This window comes from Ictidomys tridecemlineatus, chromosome 12 (genome assembly GCF_052094955.1).
Source record: "Ictidomys tridecemlineatus isolate mIctTri1 chromosome 12, mIctTri1.hap1, whole genome shotgun sequence".
Taxonomy (NCBI): domain Eukaryota; kingdom Metazoa; phylum Chordata; class Mammalia; order Rodentia; family Sciuridae; genus Ictidomys; species Ictidomys tridecemlineatus.
This window is the reverse complement of record NC_135488.1, coordinates 103,296,964-103,317,309: the sequence shown is the minus strand read 5'-3', so window position 1 is coordinate 103,317,309 and position 20,346 is coordinate 103,296,964. Positions and strand designations below refer to the sequence as shown.

General features: G+C 53.1%; 1 protein-coding gene and 1 long non-coding RNA gene across 7 annotated transcripts in view; one reads left to right on the top strand and one right to left on the bottom strand.

Annotated features, from left to right (window-relative positions):
- Klhl29 (kelch like family member 29) overlaps positions 1-19,392 on the top strand; it is a 279,732-nt gene extending 260,340 nt beyond the window's left edge. For 4 of the 5 annotated variants that reach the window (XM_078029612.1, XM_078029611.1, XM_078029609.1 and 1 more), the window contains 8 exons: positions 5,102-5,304; positions 6,474-6,733; positions 8,995-9,193; positions 9,353-9,535; positions 9,732-9,912; positions 15,762-15,955; positions 16,289-16,433; positions 17,239-19,392. In XM_078029612.1, the coding sequence (XP_077885738.1) occupies positions 5,102-5,304; positions 6,474-6,733; positions 8,995-9,193; positions 9,353-9,535; positions 9,732-9,912; positions 15,762-15,955; positions 16,289-16,433; positions 17,239-17,422 (1,549 nt within the window). In that variant the 3' untranslated portion in view covers positions 17,423-19,392. The remainder of the gene's footprint in view (positions 1-5,101; positions 5,305-6,473; positions 6,734-8,994; positions 9,194-9,352; positions 9,536-9,731; positions 9,913-15,761; positions 15,956-16,288; positions 16,434-17,238) is intronic. The other variant, XM_078029610.1, reaches the window with a different exon arrangement.
- On the bottom strand, positions 4,289-8,563 carry LOC144369437 (uncharacterized). Of its 2 annotated transcripts, none has more exons than XR_013429191.1 (3): positions 8,442-8,563; positions 7,992-8,077; positions 4,289-5,331 (listed from the first exon to the last, which is right to left on the bottom strand). It is a non-coding gene; the product is annotated as an uncharacterized LOC144369437 (long non-coding RNA). The 2 variants fall into 2 exon arrangements; XR_013429190.1 differs by having other exon boundaries at positions 4,289-5,310; positions 8,442-8,558.
- Positions 19,393-20,346: the final 954 nt, after the last annotated feature.

Sequence of the window (20,346 nt, the reverse complement as noted above, 5' to 3'; positions counted from 1 at the left end):
GAGGCTGAATCTAGCCCTGAGGCTGAGGCTCTCGGTGTGAGTGTGTGGCCATTCTGAACTTGACCCTTGTCTGGCCTGAGCCAATGATAGTTGGCCAACCACAGCCTCCTGAGGGAGGGAAGCGGAGTCTTCCCTGGAAGCCCATTTCCTTCCTTCATGGCAACGTCACGCTGTCTGTGGTCAGAGCAGCTGATGTCCCCTTGTTGCTTTAGTCCCCTTTGTGCTTGGATTAGCCTTGCGGGGCGTTAGCTCTGTCCTTGGCACTGTACCAGGGGTCCCCTCTCAGGGAGCTATGTTCTTGAGAGGGGAAGGAGTAGGGACAATCTGTGGGACACAGTATCCTGGGGCTTATCTTTTTTTTTTAATATTGATTTTTTTTAACAGAGAGAGAGAGAATGAATTTTTTAATATTTATTTTTTAGTTGTAGCTGGACACAGTACCTTTATTTTATTTATTTATGTTTATGTGGTGCTGAGGATCGAACCCAGGGCCTTGCATGTGCTAGGTGAGCGCTCTCCCACCGAGCCGCAACCCCAGCCCTTGGGGCTTATCTTTGGGGGTCATGCTGGCCTGCCCTGGTGAGCACTGACAGGGCAGGTGATCCCCGCAACTCTGCTGTCCCAGGCCTCCCACCCTGCCCAGGCTTCTCCTCACATGTCCATGCCCACAGTGAGGCCATGGCACCTCCCCTCCCTTTGTCTCCCTCCTCTGACAAGGGAGCCCTGTAGAGAGGCCACCCTAAGGAACCAGGACTATCAGGATCCCCACTTTACAGATAAGGAGACTGAGGACAGAGTTAAGTTACTAGTCGATCTGTACTTCAAACTGAGGACTGATGCCAAAGCTATCATCAACCACTTGCTACTCCAGAGAGCAAGAACATAGCTGCAAAGTCTGAGAAGAAGGAAAGCAAAATCCCGGGGCTGACCATGCCAACAGGGACTCAGGAAGAAGGAATGCAGACTGTGTGCGTGCCTGCGTGCCTGCGTGTGTGTGTGTTCCAAACACTCGTAAACTAGCCACATGACCTCCCCAAGGAAGACAGAACCCTCCCTGGAGACAGGTCCCCACAGACTAGGGTGAGGTCCCAGGGAGGGTGGAGGCTGGGGACCCTCCAAGAGGAAAGATGTCAGGAGCTCAGTGCAAAGCTGAGAACCCTAGGCTTGCCCACGTCCCTTTGTAGACTCATCTGAGTCCCTGAGACTTCAGGGGTAAAAACCCTGAGGGACAAGTTGCTGAGCCCTTAACTCTGGACCATGAGGAGGGAAATTGTGAATCCAACCCTCCTTTAGCCCTGGACACACCCTGGGGGTGGCCTCCCAGATCTAGGGCTTCTCACTCCCAAAGAGCAGGCTGCAGGTCTGCCCTGGCTCTTCTTTTTTGACCCATGATGGAGAAGTCCTTCATTTATCCTCTGAGGACCAGAAAGGATGGCACCATTCTTCAGCAATAGCAGAGTCCCTCCTTCTGCCCTCACCGACACTTCCCAGCACACTCCCCGGGTAGAGCTGTGGGAGAATGTGCACAGCCATGGCCACAGAGGAAGGCTCCCGCAACACACGAGTGGGGACAGAGTCCTGAATCAGGCAAACTGAAACCTGGCAACTGAAATCCTCACCCACAAAGCTGTTGGCATATTTGACATTTGAATTCTATTCCCACTTTATACTGAATGAAAATGGATAAACAAATTAGCCATTTTTCTAAGCTGATTTTCCCAAAGCCCCCTGTCTAGGATCTGGGCTTCTCGTTCCCTCTCCAGCCATGACAAGGGAAGGGAGGGCAGACACTGGCTCGAGGCCCCACATGTGGAGTGGTACAGAAACAGATATAAACCTAGCAGCCAGGATGCTCACCCTGAACCTCCTCCCCCAAGAAGCTGGGTGTTTGTGGGTAGCAGCACCTGCCCTCTTTCTCTGGTAGAATAGACAAGAGTGGCTTAAAAATCAAATACCAGGAAGAGGGGTTCACACCTCTCATGCTAGAAGAATGAGGGAAGCCAGACCCATCACCACCTCCCAAAGGGTGAGCCAGGGCCTGCTTGAAGTCCCCAGAACCCAGTGCGACTTGGGCATGCCTTCTGTGTTTGTGCCCTGGAGCTCAGAACAGGGTGCAGGATGGGAATCACATCAGAGGGCAGAACAGTCGTGTCCCTCACCTGCCCATCTCCCCTCCTCCGACTCACAACTGCCCCACAGTTCCCTCTCCCAGTTCCAATGTGCAAAGTGTAAGCATCTGACCACTGAGCTGTGTGAGGGTGGATGAGGGACGCCACCCCGAGGTCTGGAAAGGGCAACTTCTATTCCAGGGGAGTCCACTGCTAGTGCTGGGATTTCCAACATCCTGCTAATTAGAACGAGGCATTCCTGGCCCTTCCTCGGACCCAGCTCTGCCAAGAAGGGGCTGTGTCCAGCACCCTGGGTTCTCCTGGGCCAGGGACAGACAGCTCTCTGGGCCACACACCAATGCCTGTGTAGACATAACGTGCGTGCCAGGGAGATGCTCAGACCTCGCTGTCTGGGCCTTGTCTCCTCCAGGCCTTGAGCTAAGCTTGGGACAAAGCCTCCCCCTCACTGCAAAGGGACTCTCTGTGGCTGAGTGGGATGATCCACACTTCTGGCCTGGGGCCTCCAGCCACTCCCTGCAGATCCTTTGCCCAGTGGCCTGCCACTCTCCATAGGAGCAGCGCCTTGGCATGCACCCCATGGCCAGGTGCATCCCCCACCTGACAGTACCAGTGACAGCCTTCAGCTCCCGCTCTCCCTGTGACAAGCCCGATGCTCCCCAGCTGTGCAGTTGCCTCCCTGTCCCAGAATCCCTATACCTGGCTCACACTGTGGGTGACACAGGCAGTGCCACTCAGTGCAGGCATGCTAGCCCCATCCCAGCCAGCCTCAGGGCCACGGGCTATTTATCTGCCCAGCGCCCTTCCTCTCTGGGTCAGCCAGGGTCATGTGTGTTTCAGAGAGTGTGTGCACGTGTGTGTGTGTGTGTGTGTGTGTGTGTGTGTGTGTGCACGCACACATCCTGAAGTCCCAACTCTTCACTGAGTTGAGCTCCTGCCTGGGGACTCAGATGCAGACAGCTGGGCTGGCCAGTGGTAGAGGCAGCAGTGACTCTGGGCCTCGAGAGAAGATGAGCTTTGGCCTCATCAGCCCTGCTGGGCTGTGGCCCAGAGTGACCTCCACAGAACATGGAAGGTGGTGGAGGAAAGGCCAGGCATGGCTTGGAGGAATGAAGGCAGAGGCAGCAAAGACTGGGAGCAAGAAGTTGACCAGATGGCCTCTGAGGCCCGGGGCAGTCAGGAGTTCTGTGATTTCAAGTGAGCATATCATCAGCTATTTTTATACCTGGCGAAGCCAGCCAGGCAGGGGATACACCCCAACAGCAGAAGACTAGCTGTGAGAAGTCACTTCAGGAGTCACTGTGTATATCTGGGCGTGGGCGGGCCTCTGCCCATTCTCTATGGCCTGCACCTTGCCTACTCAGCTTCCCAGGCTTGCCCAGGGCTCAGAAGCAGAAAGGCCCCTGGAGCCCCTGATCGATGAGCCATTCTATGGGGAGGGCCCAGTACAGTACCCCTAGGAGGGATCCCCGACACTGGCTCAGACAGCAGGGCTGCGGTGTAACCTTCTCTCTGCTGGGCGGTGTCTGGGTTTTCAAGTCCTAACCTGAGAGAATGTGCGCTAGCAGTAGAAATGCAGGAACTGTCAGGTAGAGAAGAGACACATGGGAAGGGTGTCACCCAACCTCTGTCATCTTAGTTCAGTCCTCTTGTTTTACAGAAGAGAAGGCTGAGGGCCTGAGAGGCCCATGGCTGCCTGCCTGTCCATGGCAAAGCAGGGTACCCAGGTCCCCTTACTCCTGGCCAGTGCTACCCACCCACCCAGGCTCACAGCCGCCAGCTTCTCTGTGGCCAGCCGGCTCTCTTGCCAGACACTCCTCCACCCCCACCGTCAGCCACAGGTGCACCAAGGGACCAGTCACAAGAGTCTTGACCCCCAGCCTCCTGGGAAGTGAGTGGGTGGGGCCACAGAAGTCATTGCCAGCCACACAGCCCCAGGCAGGACCTGGCCTGGTGAGAGCAGCCAAGTCGGGTGGCTGAGCCATGGCCTCTGCGACACCTGCTCCTGACCTAACGTTGGGGGTGTTCTTCCTCCGGCCTCCCTCTGTGTCGGTGTCGTTTTGCTTCATCTTATCTGTTTCCTTCCAGGTCCGGCTTTAGGGTGCGGCTGCCCGCCCTTAGGAGCCTTTGCAATGGTTTTGTATTTCTGTAGACACCAGATATAAACATACTGATATATTTGTGTCCCTCCCCTGCTCCCCCAGTTCACAAGCCCGATGCACACTCTACACGCAGGCCACTCTGACCTCTGACCCCGTGTTCCATGTGGCAGGAGGGCCCCGCCCCGGGCCAGGCCCCAGGTCATGGCTGCTGGCTGTCTGTGGCGGAAGTCCTTGGTTGTTCCCTCTCCCCCTCCCAGCTCTAACCATTCTGTCCGTCTATCTCGTCTCGTCTTCAGTTTCAAAGCAATGTCATGAAGGGCTTCCTTTCCATGCCTAAAAGGAAACAATATGTTTTCGGAAAGCGGTGGGGTTGGAGGGACTTCGGGGACCGCTTGGGGCCCCGGTCTTTGGGCTCTCGGAGGGAGCCTCCGGATTGGTGGGATGCCAGCCAATCAGGAGCCTCCCGAGCCTCTGCCGCAGGGAGCCGCCACCTAGGTGTTGGCGCTGGCGGTGGAGCTGGTCAGCCTGGTGCAGACGCCAGGGCCAGCAGGGGCTGAACGTATTGTTTCCCTTTGAGGCCAGTCCTGGTCCTCGTCCCCATCCACAGCTCATGCTTTTTGATTTGCATCTTTTTTTGCATGGACATGCCGAGTAGTGATAAGCAGGGTTTTCTGTTCTTTTGGGCGCCTCTGGTCAGACTCTTCTCTTTCAGATCCCGTGTCAGGTCATTAGGTTCAGGTGTGTCATTTGCTGTGTCCTTTGAGTCCTAAAACGAAGGGCGTGACCGAGGTATGCAGGGAGATCTGACCCTGTAAGGAAGCGGCACATTAGCCGCAGGCTGGCAGGTGAGGACACCCTGGTCTCTGTGCCTAGGTCGGTGCAGGATGGCAGCCAGGGCGGCCGGGAGAAGCTGGAGCTGGTGCTGTCCAATCTGCAGGCTGATGTGCTGGAGCTGCTGCTGGAGTTCGTCTACACCGGCTCCCTGGTCATCGACTCGGCCAACGCCAAGACTCTCCTGGAGGCAGCCAGCAAGTTCCAGTTCCACACCTTCTGCAAAGTCTGTGTGTCCTTTCTCGGTGAGCCTGCAGCAGGGCACATGCGTACTTTGGGGGCGAAGAGGGCAGATGTGAGAAATCCCCAGAATCAGCGATTATTGAGAGGGAACGGCTGTGTGTGCCCCCAAATCACTCTAGCTGTGGGAGAATTTTGCCAAACTGTTTTCACATGAGCGTTTGGATAACCTGAAAGGGACTGAGGAGCACTCTGTGTCACTGCCTGTAAGCAGCACAAGGTCCCTGGCCCCCAACAGGCCCTGCGAGAACCAGTGATCCAAGAAGCCATGCAAACAGTCTGTTCTTGAGGAAAGCCTGTCCTTTCTGCCCTGACCGCTAAGCCCTGAATAAAGCAGCCACAAAGCCCTTGCTTTCCCTTAAATGTATTAATGCCTGGGCCACCCCAAATGCCCAGACAGTCCTAGACAACTGAACTGTCCCCTCAGTGCTCAGGACAGGCATCTAGGTGTCAGGGGATGCCCCAGGCCACTGTCCCAGAGCATGCTCACTTTGAAGCTTGGTGCTGCCTGGCTGAACTGAGAGCAGGGAGAGGGAGGGACAAGGACAAGTGCCACAAAGAACCTGTAGCCTGGGGTGTGGCATGCAGAGAGAAAGCTAGGGGCTGGACTCAAATGGGAGCAGGTTAGGTGAAGACAGCTAGGGGAACCCAGCAATCTAGAAAGGTCAAGAGCCACAGCCACAGAGTGACGCTCACACACTAAGGGGCCTCCTGGGACCCAGACACATCTAGACTGGAGGAGCCATTAGCCAGATCTCAGAAGAAAAGGCAGGACTCACTCCAGATTCTAGGGAGTCAAACTCGGGGAGGCTTAGGCCCAATGGTGGCTTGTGAGGGAGATGGTGGGTGGTTTGTGACGTGACTTAGGAAGCAGTCTGTGACCTCAGGAATACTGTCAGGGTCACAGAAGACACCATGCCTAGGCCAGAGCCAGGCTTTGCAGCCCTGACCCTCCCTCCACACGCAGTGAGGAGGGACACCCCACCCCCACAGCCTCGCTCCTTCTGCCAGGACCTGGGAAATGAATCTAAGGCTCAGGGACACAGGAAGCGGTCTTCTGGGGACTCTGGGTGCTGGAGACCTGGGCTCAGAGGCAGACACAGTGATGGGGTTGAGAATAAGAGGCAACGTTTCCAGGGCCGTGGGGTCAGTGGTTGTGCACTCTCATCCCCAGAGAAGCAGCTGACTGCCAGCAACTGCCTGGGTGTGCTGGCCATGGCTGAGGCCATGCAGTGCAGCGAGCTCTACCACATGGCCAAGGCCTTTGCGCTGCAGATCTTCCCTGAGGTGGCGGCCCAGGAGGAGATCCTCAGCATCTCCAAGGACGACTTCATTGCCTACGTCTCCAATGATAGCCTTAACACCAAGGCTGAGGAGCTGGTGTACGAGACGGTCATCAAGTGGATCAAGAAGGACCCTGCATCTCGTGCACAGGTGGGTCTGCCCATCCCTGCACTTTCTCTCTGGGTTTGGGGGGCTCTGCAGCAAGGAGGAAGGAAGGTGAGAGCCAGGATCACCTGCCTGACCAGCAGGGGGTGGAAGTGAGCCGGAAGATTAAGGTTGGCCCTGTCCTTCTCCCGCACACATACCAGCCGCAGAGAAAGACAGGTTTAGAGATGAACGTGAGTCATCAGAGGGTCCTTCAGAACTGCCATTCCACCTTGCAGGAGACCCAGGCTGCCCACAGGGCCTCAGGGAGAAGTGGGTGCCTGAGCAGGGTGCTTGGGCCTCCCAGGAGATCAAACTCCACAGGAGGAGCACCCAGCCATGCTCTGGTTATCAAGTGGGTGGAAAGCACCTAGTAGACCAAATGGTACCCACACAAGAGATGGGAGACCACTGCGTGCATGACAGGAGAGAATATAAGGCCCTCAGAGGGAACAGCTGGAAGAAACAAGGGAAGGATGCAGTGTCTGCAGAGTAGGCCCCAAGTCACAAGGAGCCACTGGGTCTCTGCGCACCCCATAAAGCCCTGGCTGGAGGTCCTGCTCAGAGGGAATTGCTTTGGTTCTCATGGATGAGGAACCAAAGTGTCGGCGCAGCTTCAGGAAGCTCTCAGGAGTGTTCAGGAGGCACCCAGAGAACAGCAGGGGGAGCAGTGGCCCAGAAGTGAGGGCCCAAGCAAGAAGAACAAGACGGGAAGCCACACCCCAGAAGAAGCTGAGGTTGAGTGGCAGATGAGAAGGGCTGTGACGTTTCACTGGGAACAAGAAGAAGGACAAGGACAAGAGGGATGGACGGGGTGTATTGGGTGGACAGGGATGAGTTTCCCCCACACCCATCCAGTCATTGAGCCTAGGAGAATGAGCTTCATGGACTGATCAGGTAGGGAGGGAGCAAGATTTATTTTTACAGGAAAGAAGTTAGGTTGAGCAGCTAATAACGTGACTGCCACAACTTGCTACAACTCCCCAGTCTGTCCTTTGCCCAGAGCTCTTTCCTGTACTTCAGACATTTGTCTGCAGTCACCTACTGGGCATTTGAAGCAGGGTGTCCCCAAGCCCATCTCACTCACCAGGTCCAAATCCCACACCTCTTCCCATGTTCCTTATTTCAGTCCTGCTCACAGCCGGAGACAGGGCCTGGGTCCCTCCCACACTGTCCATTCATTGACCACTTGGTGCTCTATTCTGCCTCCTTCCTCCCTCTTCGGTGGATGATTTCCCCTCTCCCCCCGGCAACCACATCTCACCAGGATTGGTGTGATCATCTCCGCAGTGATTTCCCTGCCTCCGTCTTGCTCCTTCCAAATCCGTTTTCCACCGTACAGACTGTGTGCTAAAGAGCAAATTGGATCACATCCTCTCTCCCTTTAAAATTCTTCATTAGTCCCACATCAACTTGCAGGAGACTATACACGGTCAGGCCAGGGTGAGGTCAGACAGGACCGCCTCTGAGGACCTCTGCAGGCTCGCTGCTCCCCAAACTCACAGCTCAACAAAAGCCTTTTACATCCACCAAGAACAAACCCCTGTTACTTCCCGAATGCACCACTCCCTTTCACTCTCCCATGCCTCTATGGGCTTTGAAAGTCCGCCTCCCTCCACCTTCCACCTGGCAGAGGTCACCAGTCCTTGCATACCCAGCCCAGATACCATCTGCTCCATGACGCCTCTCACTCCTGTGCCCATGGCAGCCTTACCCGCACTCAGGCTCCTTTTCTGCAGTGCCTTTTATGTAACTGCACCCAGTTAAACTGTGGACACCTTGAAGTCAGTGATGGAGTCTCACAGATCTCTGAGTCCCCAGTAGTGAGCTTAATGTGTGACACCAAGTGGTCACTAGTTATTCATTGACTGAAACAAAGTGGAGTGGCGAGCAGTGTGCCAGACAGCAGGGGAGATCCAAGTCAGTCCAGAAAAGCCTTTAGCACAGGGGAGAGAGTCCAAGAGCAGATTTGAGATGAGGCAACACCATGAGAGTTCTGTTGCTGGTGTGTGTGGAAACGAGGAGCTGATGACTTGCATGGAGGGTCCACCATGGGCCAACTGCAGCCACCAGGCCGCTGCCTCTGCCGCTGGGTCCCTTGGTCTCTGTCTAGGCTGGACAGGGCAGTGCCTGCACTTCTATGCCACTCACCGACTGGAATTATCTGCTTTGGGGGACTCCACACCTCTTGTTTCCTTCCTCTCCTTACGACTTACAGGAGGTGGCTTCCTCCTGGGAGTCTGATCCCTGTCTCCCTCACCCTGCAGTACGCAGCCGAGCTCCTGGCCGCTGTCCGCCTCCCCTTCATCCACCCCAGCTACCTGCTCAACGTGGTGGACAACGAGGAGCTGATCAAGTCTTCAGAAGCCTGCCGGGACCTGGTCAATGAAGCCAAACGCTACCACATGTTGCCCCACGCCCGCCAGGAGATGCAGACGCCCCGGACACGGCCCCGCCTCTCAGCAGGTATGGAGGGACACGCCCGGTCCCCCACACCCCCACACCCCCGCCAGCAGCAGGTGCTGTGGGGTCAGCCGGCTCTGGGTGGTCCCCCAGAGAGAAGCCAGGCACAGATGGTGATGACGTCAGGGTGTGTCCCAAGGGTGCCCATCCATGTCCCTGCAGGTGTGGCCGAGGTCATCGTTTTGGTTGGGGGCCGTCAGATGGTGGGGATGACCCAGCGCTCACTGGTGGCTGTCACCTGCTGGAACCCGCAGAACAACAAGTGGTACCCCTTGGCCTCGCTGCCTTTCTATGACCGCGAGTTCTTCAGTGTAGTGAGTGCCGGGGACAACATCTACCTCTCAGGTGAGGCCCCTCAGGGCTTGGGTGGGGACTGGACATGGGCTGACCTCTGCTCACATGGCAGGGCTGAGGGAGGCCAAGGCCCGCAGGTATCCACTTTCGGGTGAAGCCTTCTCCCTCTGACCCTGGGAGTGGGCCTGTGGACCTGGGGCCCTTCCTTAGCCCCTGCCTGCTCTCTGTACCCCCGTGCTGCCTACAGGTGGGATGGAATCAGGGGTGACGCTGGCTGATGTTTGGTGCTACATGTCCCTGCTTGATAACTGGAACCTGGTCTCCAGAATGACCGTCCCACGCTGTCGGCACAATAGCCTTGTCTACGATGGGAAGATTTACACCCTTGGGGGACTTGGCGTGGCAGGCAACGTGGACCATGTGGAGAGGTGAGGAAGCCACAGTCCAGCGGGGGCATTCCCTCAGTCACTGAAAGTCACCAATACCCACCCAATGCCAGTGTTCTGCAGCCTGGACTGTCCAGAGGCCACCATCCCAGGCTCTTCAAACAATGGTGGGAGAGGACACAGGATATGAGCTAGAAGCAGGCAGAAAGACATCTGCAGGCACTCCTGTGGCTATCCCATTTAGACAAGATGAACACCTAAGACCCAGTCACAAAAAGGCATGGGATGAGCTTGGCTATACTGTCCAGACAGTCAGGGGACTCCCTGGACCATAAGCACCAGCCTAGAGATTGGCTGGAATTCAGGGGCAAAGCTGGGACCAATAGCCAAAACTGGGACATTCCAGTGACAGTGCCTCCTTGTCCCTACCAAACAAGGATCACACACCAGGAAGCTCCCTGCCTCCCTCCACCCCACACATCCCAGAAATCTGTAGGAATGAAGGGTCACTACACATAAACTGAGTGATTTGGGGGCACAGTCTGGCCAACCTTCTAGAATTCTCCAGAATAAAATGTAAGCCAATGAGCCCAGACTCATGTGTGTGTAAGCCTGCCCTCTGCTGGAAGTTCCAATTTGATTTCCTCCCCAGGCACTTGTGTAGGGTCAGGTAAAGGAACAAGGGACAGAGGTGGGCGCTTCTCTGGGGGAAATACTAAGCTCCTTTCCTCAGAGTCAGGGAGACTGCTCTCACGGAGAACAGACACCTGCGGGGAGCTTCATGAGTCAGCATGAGAAGGGAAGGCCCCGTCCTGCTTTTGGAGAAGCCAGTGCCCCAGAGAGTGACAAGTAAGGCTGACCTGGCCCCAAATTATAATCCAGGAGGTCACAGTGAAGTTCATCAGAGTCCTTCCCCCATATCCCTCCTGCAGTCTGGCCACCACCCCGGCCCACGCCATCAGTCACACCACAAAGCACACCTTCCCATGTGACAGCTTTTGCCTGTGGAGCCACACATACCCCCCCATTCATATATTCCCCCCTTTGGTGGCTAATTGGACATTTGACAAATGTTACAGCCACAGTGGTTTCAGAGTGAGACAGGCTCTGAATGTTCATTGCGGGCTTTTAACTCCCCCAAGTGGAGCCCAGAGATGGCTCAGTAACGACACTTAATCGTCATTGATTTGAAGATAATAGGGAATCCCTATGTGGTCATGGGGGTATTAATACTGCTGTTGGACGTGGACCAGCCTTGACGCTGGGGCCTTCACTGCGACCCAAGCCTTCCAGAAGCATCAGCTTACAATCATTTGTCACCCAGTAATAAACACATGAAGAAGGAGACATTCTCTATGGAGGAGTAAACTGAGCTGGATCCATTTCCCTGTCTTGCTTGCTTTTGTCAGCTATTTTTAATCTCCTAAGTCACTGGTTCCTCATTTTGCAAACTTATACTTGTTGATAAATTCAGGAATCTGTTCGAGGATCAAACGCTCTGACTAAGAGGTAGAGACAAGCTCCACTTCTCTCTGGCCCTGGAGCTCTAAAGGGAGTTGGGGGACAGTCTGACTGTACAAGCCTTTGGGGTGAGGAGGGGGATTGAGCCCAGCTCAGCACCATGTGAGTAAGCCCACCTTGGGAACCCCCGGTGGGTAGAGGAGCAGTCCAGAACAAGAGGACAAGCAGTCCAAGCCCCAAGGGGTGCTGAGCTCTTCCTCAGCCGACAAGGATCAGCAAGCTGTCCTTGCAGGGACAGGATGCACACTTGAAGACCACTGGGTGGTATGCATATGTAAGGTGGGTGGCAGATGCAGGGATAGGGACACCTACTGCTTCCCAAGGAGCGTAGCCCCTTTGGGACAGTCATTTTCTGTGCTACATGGTGGCAGTGATGAGAATTCAGGGTGATAGGAAGGTCAGTGTAATGGGGACAGACATGAGAGTGCTTTGTTCCCCAGGAAGCACTAATGGTACAAATTGCTACTATATTGATAATGAATGAGATCTATGTTGCATTATAATTATATTACATTACTGTATTATAGGAATAGAGCAAGATTATATAATTATAGATTAAAACAATAGTGCCATAGACAAACCTGTGTTACATCATTATATAAATAACTGGGTCTAATATTTTATAGTAATATATTGCAGTAGCTGTGGTTACTGGATAAATGATAGTGGAGCGCCTCACTCGGCGGGGTCATTTGCATGTCATTAGCATATCCTTCTCAAGCAGGAAGCTGACAGATTGAGCTGACGGGAGGGCTCATGGCTTGGCAATCAGCCACCTGGAATAACAAGCTCTCAGGAAATTTGTGTTTGTCGGAATGTGCCATTATACTGAAAGACTGAGGACTAACAACCACATAATCTTCCTCTGTCTCCCAGCTCTTCTGCAGGAGTTCTTTGGATCTCTGCCATATTGGCTTAAAAAATAGATATCTGAACTTCTGACACTGTCCAAAAAGACACTTACTTCACTGCCTATTAGCCACATATCATCCATCTGTGGCTGAATGGAATCAGCCCTGCTGCCCTTTAAGATACTTCAGTCTCTTCTCAAATCCAACCAAGCCCAGTGCTGTAGGCCATGTGGCTGTCCCCTCCCCTACTCTCGGGGCCAGAGGCCCAGGCCACGCAAGACCCTCTTTCTGGGGCACTGAGCTCTGACCACATTATAGGTCCTCTCCAAAGGAGGCTCACAGGGAAAGTGGGCACAGTGTGCTTCCCAGGAAAGTATGCGGGAAAAACCAACTCTAGTGCTGCAGGAAGCTGACACTGGGCCCCACCTTGGGCCCAGGCACACATGGAGCAGTGGACAGCATGGTGAGTGGTAGATCCACCCCACTGGAAGGTCTGGAGTTAGTGCTGGAACGGCAGGAGTCAGACAAAAGCCTTGTGAGGGCCGTCAGCCCCCAGGGAACACTTCACAGTGACCCTGATGGGGGAAAGAAGCTGCCCCTTGAAGAAAGACCTCGAAGATCCCATCCCTTGGCAAGGATGCTTACTCCCGGTTCCGCCCTTCCCTGCAGCTGCTCCCTGCCCCTGTGTCCCTGTCTTGAGCTCAAGTTCCCTCACTTCTCCAACCTTTGCTACTACGGCAGGTGTCTGGCAGATGGGCTCACCAGCTCTTTGCCTTCTGCACACCTCCCCTGGGGCTGGTGGGGAAAATCCCACGCCCTGCGGACTAGCTCCCCCACACACTGAGGCCAGCTCCACCAGAGCTAGATGCTGTGAGGCAGTCTTGTTAGGTGTCCCTGGCTAGCCATGTCCCCCACTCTCAAGAGCAGGCATTTTTCCTCCACACCTCTCTCCTCAAAGTTCTGGCCCACACACCAACTCTCCCTCTCTGACTCCTGCTTCCCAGAGAACACGGAGCCATCAGTCGAGACCTCATGATTTCCTGCCCTCACTCCTATAGATGTGTGGCACTTGTTCCATCACGCCTCCCTCTTTCTTGCCCTTTCTGCATCCAGTCTGCATTTGCCAGATATACTAGAAGCCTTACATCATCAGCTCTGGCCATGAACTTGAATTCCTGGGCTTAAGCAACCCTCCCACCTCCTGAGTGCTGGGACTAAAGGCACACACCATCACACCCAGCTTCCTCTCTCTTTCTTATACAGTTGTCCCTTGGTACCCACAGAGGATTGGTTCTAGGGCCCCTGAAGAGTATTCACATCTGAAGATGCTCAAGCCCCTTATATAAATGGCATAGTCTTTGCATATAATTTACATACATCCTCTCATATACTTTAAACAATTGAATCATTACTTATCATACCAATACAATGTAAATGCTATGTAAATAGTTGCTATACTGTACTGTTTAGGGAATGACAAGAAAAAAATGTCTGTACATGCTTAGGACAGACACAATTTCTTTTCAAATATTTTCTATCTACAGTTGGTTGAATCGTGGATGTGGAATGAATGGATATGGAGGACCAACTGCATATTTAATTTTTCCTTATCCAGTTGGGCTCCTTCCTGTCAGCATGTAAACACAATCAAACCTTGTCTCCAAAATTAAAACAAAACCTGTGGTGTGCTGGAGCTGGTTCAATTGAGAGTCAATTGTTAAAACTTCAGAAACTGCACTAGTTGTCAATCCCAGCTATTATTGCAAATTAAGCTATATACACATTCAATTATATATAAAGAAGAAAGGTGATCCCTACTCCAAACTCATCGCTTCCTAATTATCTACTACTGTCCACTCTTGAGGTTCTTTGTGCAGTGGTACCTCCGTATGGAAGAGAGTCTGGACCGTGGTGGCCACAGTCTGTCTTTTCCCTACTCTGCTGTCCCATGGGTAGCTTGAAGGCAGGAGATTCACATCACAGAAATCAGCAAGTGCTACATGCCAAGCCTTTTTCCACAGAGAAGTGGTTGGTAAACATCAATTGCGGTCCACTGACAGAACCCCCTCTCCACTCCATATTCCTTTCTGGTGCCACTCTCTCCCCGCCTCTTCCCAGCTAAGTTTCCTCCAGAGTGGTCTACACCCGCTGTCTCTACCACTTAGCCACACATAACTGCTTCTACACCTCTCATTTCGCCTAGGTGCCCACCCTTGACCACAGGACACCAGGGACCTGCTTGAGACTTTGTGTCCTCTCATCCCACCCTCCACACCCAAAGCCCATTACCTCTTATTGCACACCACTGGCTATTGATACTCCAGCTTCCCTTCTGAGGGCTCCTCTCAGCTCTCCTCTTCATGGCCAACCCCCTACCCAGAGCATGTCCTCGGTCTTGCACCCACTCACAATGCTGCAGGACACTCCTTAGTTCCGGTTTCCACCTTCACCAGTGATCCCAAAGGTGCTTATTCAATTCAGACCCATATACCCAACTGCCCACGTGACATCCTAACCTATGGCCCACAAATACTTTAAATTCTTTTCAATTAAAACTGAAATCACTTCCTTCCCCAACCTCAGTCCTGTCCTGCCAGTAGTGCCACCTCTGTCCAGTTTTCCGAGGCACAGACCCTGTGTCGTCCTGAGCCCTGGCATCCTGACAGTGATCCTACCCTCTCTCCACCTCTCCTGCTCGCGCTTCCTTAAGCTCTTGTTAGCTCTTGACCCAGGCCACTGTCACTTCTCACCAAGCTTCCTGTAACACATCCGTCTAACCAGTCTTCCTCCTCCCAGCCTCCTCACTGAGGTTCACTCTCCACCCTGCAGACACAGCGATCTCTCCTAAGTCTAGGTTTGATCGTGTTATTTCCTTGCTTAAACATCAGGGCCTCCCACTACCCTCCAGACAAAGCCCAAACAATCCCTGAGTCTGGCACAAATGGCCTTTTAATCTACCCCAAACTCCAGCCACTACCTCACAATGCTCCCAAATGCCTGTGTCCACTCCTTTCCCTTCGCCTGCACTGTTTCTTGAGCCCATCCACAGCTGCTCCTTCCCCCCAGTTGGAGCTCAATCCCCCTTCCAGGCACACCCCAGAATCACAATTGCAGGAGGCCCAACTCCACCTGAACACCGGCTGGGTGTCCCTGCTGCATGCGCTGTGGCCCCTCACTTCATGCCACTTGCCGTCCTGCTGACACAGCAGATGCTCAGGGCAGGACTGCCACAGGGAAAGGCAGGACGAAGCTGGATAGCGCAGGCTGGCGGGCCACAGCCAGTAGCCCCGAGTGAGCAGAGTTAGGAGTCTGCAGAGAGGTTGGGCAGGCAGAGAAGAGGTCCACTGAGGCTCCAGAGGAGGCCAAGAGTGCCAGTTTGGAGTGACCCTGGGAGGTCTCAAGGGACTCACCCCAGAGCCCTGTCACAGGCTCAGGTTACACTGGTGATGCTGCAGGCAGGAAGCAGGTGGCTATGACCCCCACCTTGCACAAGCCCCTTCTCCCTTCTTCTCACTACAGGTATGACACCATCACCAACCAGTGGGAGGCAGTGGCCCCTCTGCCCAAGGCAGTACATTCGGCAGCGGCCACCGTGTGCGGAGGCAAGATCTACGTGTTCGGCGGGGTGAACGAGGCAGGTCGGGCAGCGGGTGTCCTCCAGTCCTACGTTCCACAGAGCAACACATGGAGCTTCATCGAATCCCCGATGATAGGTGCGGACCAGCAGTCTCCTCAACCCAGGCCAGTGTGGGGCCTCCACCTCACTCACTGGCTTAATGTACAGGCCTAGAGTCAGGCTGAGCCCAATAGTTGTGCAGATTCAAGTCTGAGGGGGGCAGGGGTGGGTTCTCCCCAAGCCCAGGTGCAGCCAGGGGTCCCAGCACCTGGAGAAGGGCAAACTGGTCATGGTTCCAGGTGTGCCTGGCTCAGGCCTGTCCTCAGGAAGTCTTTGTAGCTCCTTCCCCGGGGGACAGGGGGCATCTGCTGGGAAAAAAAGGGGAGGAAGGGTTGGATGAAATGACCTGCCTGACCTACTGCCTTCACAGACAACAAGTATGCACCTGCTGTCACCCTCAATGGCTTGGTGTTCATCCTGGGTGGGGCTTATGCCAGAGCCACCACCATCTACGACCCAGACAAAGGGAACATCAAGGCAGGCCCAAACATGAATCACTCTCGCCAGTTCTGCAGGTAAGAGGCTCAATGGGTGTTGTGAGGGAGGAGGAGAGAGATGGGGGATGAGAGGAGAGGTGTGACCACAAGATTTATCACCATTCCAATGCCAAAGGAATCTCCTACCCAGAGCAGAGAGACAGATGTCAGGTCTGGAGTAGGGTGTGGAGCATCCAAGAGCAGCCATAGCAGCCCCTGGCTCAGAAGCCCCAGCCTGAAGCTCCAGCTGAAATTAGAAATGAAATGTCTCCTAGAGGCATGGAGGCCATCTTTTTCCTGGTGAAAGGTGAGGTCCCCCATCCCCTAAAACTGCCTGCCAGAGCTTTGCAGGGATAAGTGGCTTCTTGGGAGGATGCTGTAGTCACATACATGATCCCTGTGCCTCTCTGGAGGTTCAAAGACAAGAGGCAGGATTCCCAGTTACGTGCCTAGTGTTAAATTAGATCAGGCCCTTAACTCTAACCTGACCCAAGCAGCAGGAAGATTCTGTGTGCACAACACAAGAAGATGCTCAATAAAGGCTCAGCGACCTGAGCGGAGCACCTATAAAGAGACAGCTCCTCTCCCAGGCTCATTAGTCAACTGGCAGTGCTGGGAAGGAGGCTAGTGAACATGAACACCTCCATGCTTGGAGGGAGGTGTAGCAGGATGTCCTGGTTGTCCCTGAAGGCGAGGCGTCTTGTGCCAGCCCAGGTCAGAGGGCAGAGACAAACTTTGCCAGAGGGTGCAGGCAGCCTGCAACAGACTCAGTGTCTGGAGTCTTATCTCCAGGTCCAAGTTGGAAGCTTAGAGGCCTAATTCTTTACCGGCTCCCCTCTGACAGCGCCGTGGTGCTTGATGGCAAGATTTATGCTACTGGAGGCATCGTGAGCAGTGAGGGGCCCGCCCTGGGCAACATGGAAGCCTATGAGCCTGCAACCAACACCTGGACCCTCCTACCCCACATGCCCTGCCCTGTGTTCAGACATGGCTGTGTCGTGATAAAGAAATATATTCAAAGCGGCTGACATCAGCTGAGCGCCCGTGACAAAACTGTGGACAACTCTGGTGAGGCAAATGATATACCCAATGATAATTTTTCAGCAACATCAATAAGAGGCCAACAAAACAAAATCAAGGAACTCACTGCGCTAAACATTTTTGAATATTCTCTACATTGAATGTAGAAAATCATCCTCGCCTATTGGGTGAATGGGGCACAGCGCTCCAGGCTGCAGGAACCTGGAAAAAGCCAGGGCTTGCTGGTTCCTGGGGAGGCGCTTGCTCTGAATGGGGGCGCTCGCTCTGCCCGGTGCAATAGTTTCACATATTTTTCAACTGGGAGGGAGAAGCTGTTTTTTTCCTTCCCACAGAGCAAGCTTGATCCCTAAACCACCCTAGATCAGTTATCCTATGACAATATTAGGCATCAGGCTCTTTTGGAATAAGATCAAAGTGTCCTTATCACTTTGATTCCTACTTTTGTTTTTTAACCAATCTACACTTTCAGTGGCCGAGAGAAAATGAGGGACAGGACTGTGCAGCATGAGGCCTAGGAGGCTGCTGGTCCCCACTGGGACCGAAGAGAAGTCCAGCTGCCTGTGCAGAGCCAGGGGTGGCAGCCACAGGGACTGCTGGGGAGAGCCGTCTGTCCTTCATGGGTTTTTCTACCATGTTTTTGCTGGAGGAGGACAAGGTGGCTGTGCTAGCTTTCTCCTAAACAATATGAATTATTTAGATTTCCAAGGCATTTTCTTGATAAACAAAAGGCTATTTTTAAGTACTGAGAGAAAGAGGAGGCCACAAGAGGGAGGATGTGGGAATTCCCAAAGCTCTTTGTGGGTAGTGCCAGAGGGGGGCATTTGCTCTCATTTTTCTATGTGCAGAATAGAGGATCTCTCCTGGGGTGGGCCATGCCCCCACTTTATTTTTGGAAAAAGTAACTCCCAGACAGCCCCGTAAAGACTGTGCCTCATCGAGGCACTGACTGAGGAAGAAGGGTCAGTTCCAGAAGGATGTGGTTCCTGACACCAGTCCAGCTCCCTCCATGAGGTAAAGCTGGGGACCCAGGCTGGGGGAAGGGATGGAGGGAGGGAGGGAGAACAAATGTCTACAAAGCACAGGAGACTATTTTTGATATTATAGCTATATATTAAGGCACCTGCCACAAGAGCTCTCAGGATGGGGACAGCCTTCTTAAGACGAGCCATGACAGCCGAGGCCCGAGGGGCATGAGCAGAATCACTCTTCTTGTCACGTATTAACCCGAGAAAAGGGAAGCCAGATGGTGGGGGAGTCACTCCGAGGCTCAAAAGAAGGCCTTCCAGCTAGTCCTTAGACCCTCAAACCTCTCCCGGTCATCAGTTTCCATTCCAGGGCAGGAAGAAGGCCGCCGCCGCCACCGCGCTGTTTAGTTGAAGTTGGTACCAAATACACATTTACCATTTTTCTATCTGGGAGGTCAGCTTGCCATCACGTCATCATAAGAACTTTTATAAGGAGAAAGAAGACATGCTTTCCATCTTCCGTATGTGATGACACAAAATTCCAGTTCCAATGTCGGGCATCAACTTCCAGCACTACAAGCGTGGCTCCCACTTGGACAAGATACCGAGCTTCGTTATGCAGTTTTTAATATTATTTATTATTTTAAAAAGTAATAAGCACAAAACTACATACATTGTATGTCATTTAAAGTATTTATGTCAAACAGGGTGCAAGTGTGAACCCAAGGACTGGAGCACAAATTCCTAACTGCCTGGGGCAGGGCTAATGTTAGCATTGGTGTGCGTCTGCCTCCAAGGGAGGTGCTAGCGGTCAACAGACTCCACACAGATGACACTGAAATTCCGTTTCTCTCCTCATCTATCACACTGGAGCAAAACTGGCTATTTCTGTGAATGATATAAAACAGGGTTCTCTGTAATGGTATTGTACATAGTATATGTTTATTGTTAAGTTCTTGTTATATTATAATAAATATATTTATAGATCTAGACTTGGAAGCCAACGTAATGTCTTTGTGTGCCATTATCTTTGCCACAGTGACATGAAACCTCTGCCTAGGCCTGATCTTCATTTCAGATGTCAGCAGTCTGGGTTCTCTTAAGACTTTCATGCAGATTTTGATGATTAGAAAGATGGGGCTCCTTAGCAAGGCCATGTAGGGAGCTAGGAAGCCAACAGTAAAGGACAACTGGAGGTCAAAGTGGAAAGGGTATGCACACACTCTGAACAGACTGTGAGGCCACTCCTTTAGTGTAAGTTATCTTCTTATTACACTGGTGCATCTAAAAGCCTCAAAGCCAGCTTCCCACTGTATCACTCCTGTGCCTGGGGCTTTTTTTTTTTTTTAAAAACTGTGCCAGAGCCACATGACAACTCCAACCATCAGCCTAAGAACACATGTTTTCATGAAAAACGTTCGTTTCTCACCCTAAAACCCAGTCAGGGTAGCCTCCCTGCCTTCCTCCATTGGCTGGATACATCCTCGAACCTTCTGCACATACCTATTTACTATGCCATGGACAGCCATGCGAGACTTCCCAGGAAGAGAAGGTAGACTGCCAGATGGGATTGCTCACTGCAGGAAAGGAGTTCAGATTTAATAGACTGCTTCACCAAGGGAGGTTTCCTAGTATTGCCATCCATGCAAAGAGTCTCACATCCTGAATCTTGAAATTGTACCAAGATCCAGTGCCTCCTTGAAAGAAAAAGCTTAAAGAAGGTGGGTCAGGTAGGTGAGAGCGGGGGTTCTCTTGAGAACTTGACTGGGGCCTCATGATGAGTGGGCCACACATTTCTCAATACATAATTGCAATGAAATCCTCAGGAGCAGCAGTCCTAGAGGAAAGGATGGAGACTGTCTAGAAGATGCCCATCATTCAGAGCTAAAATTATAACCCGGGGGTGGGGGGAATCAAGCAATTATTTTGTTAGTTCCTTCTTGTCT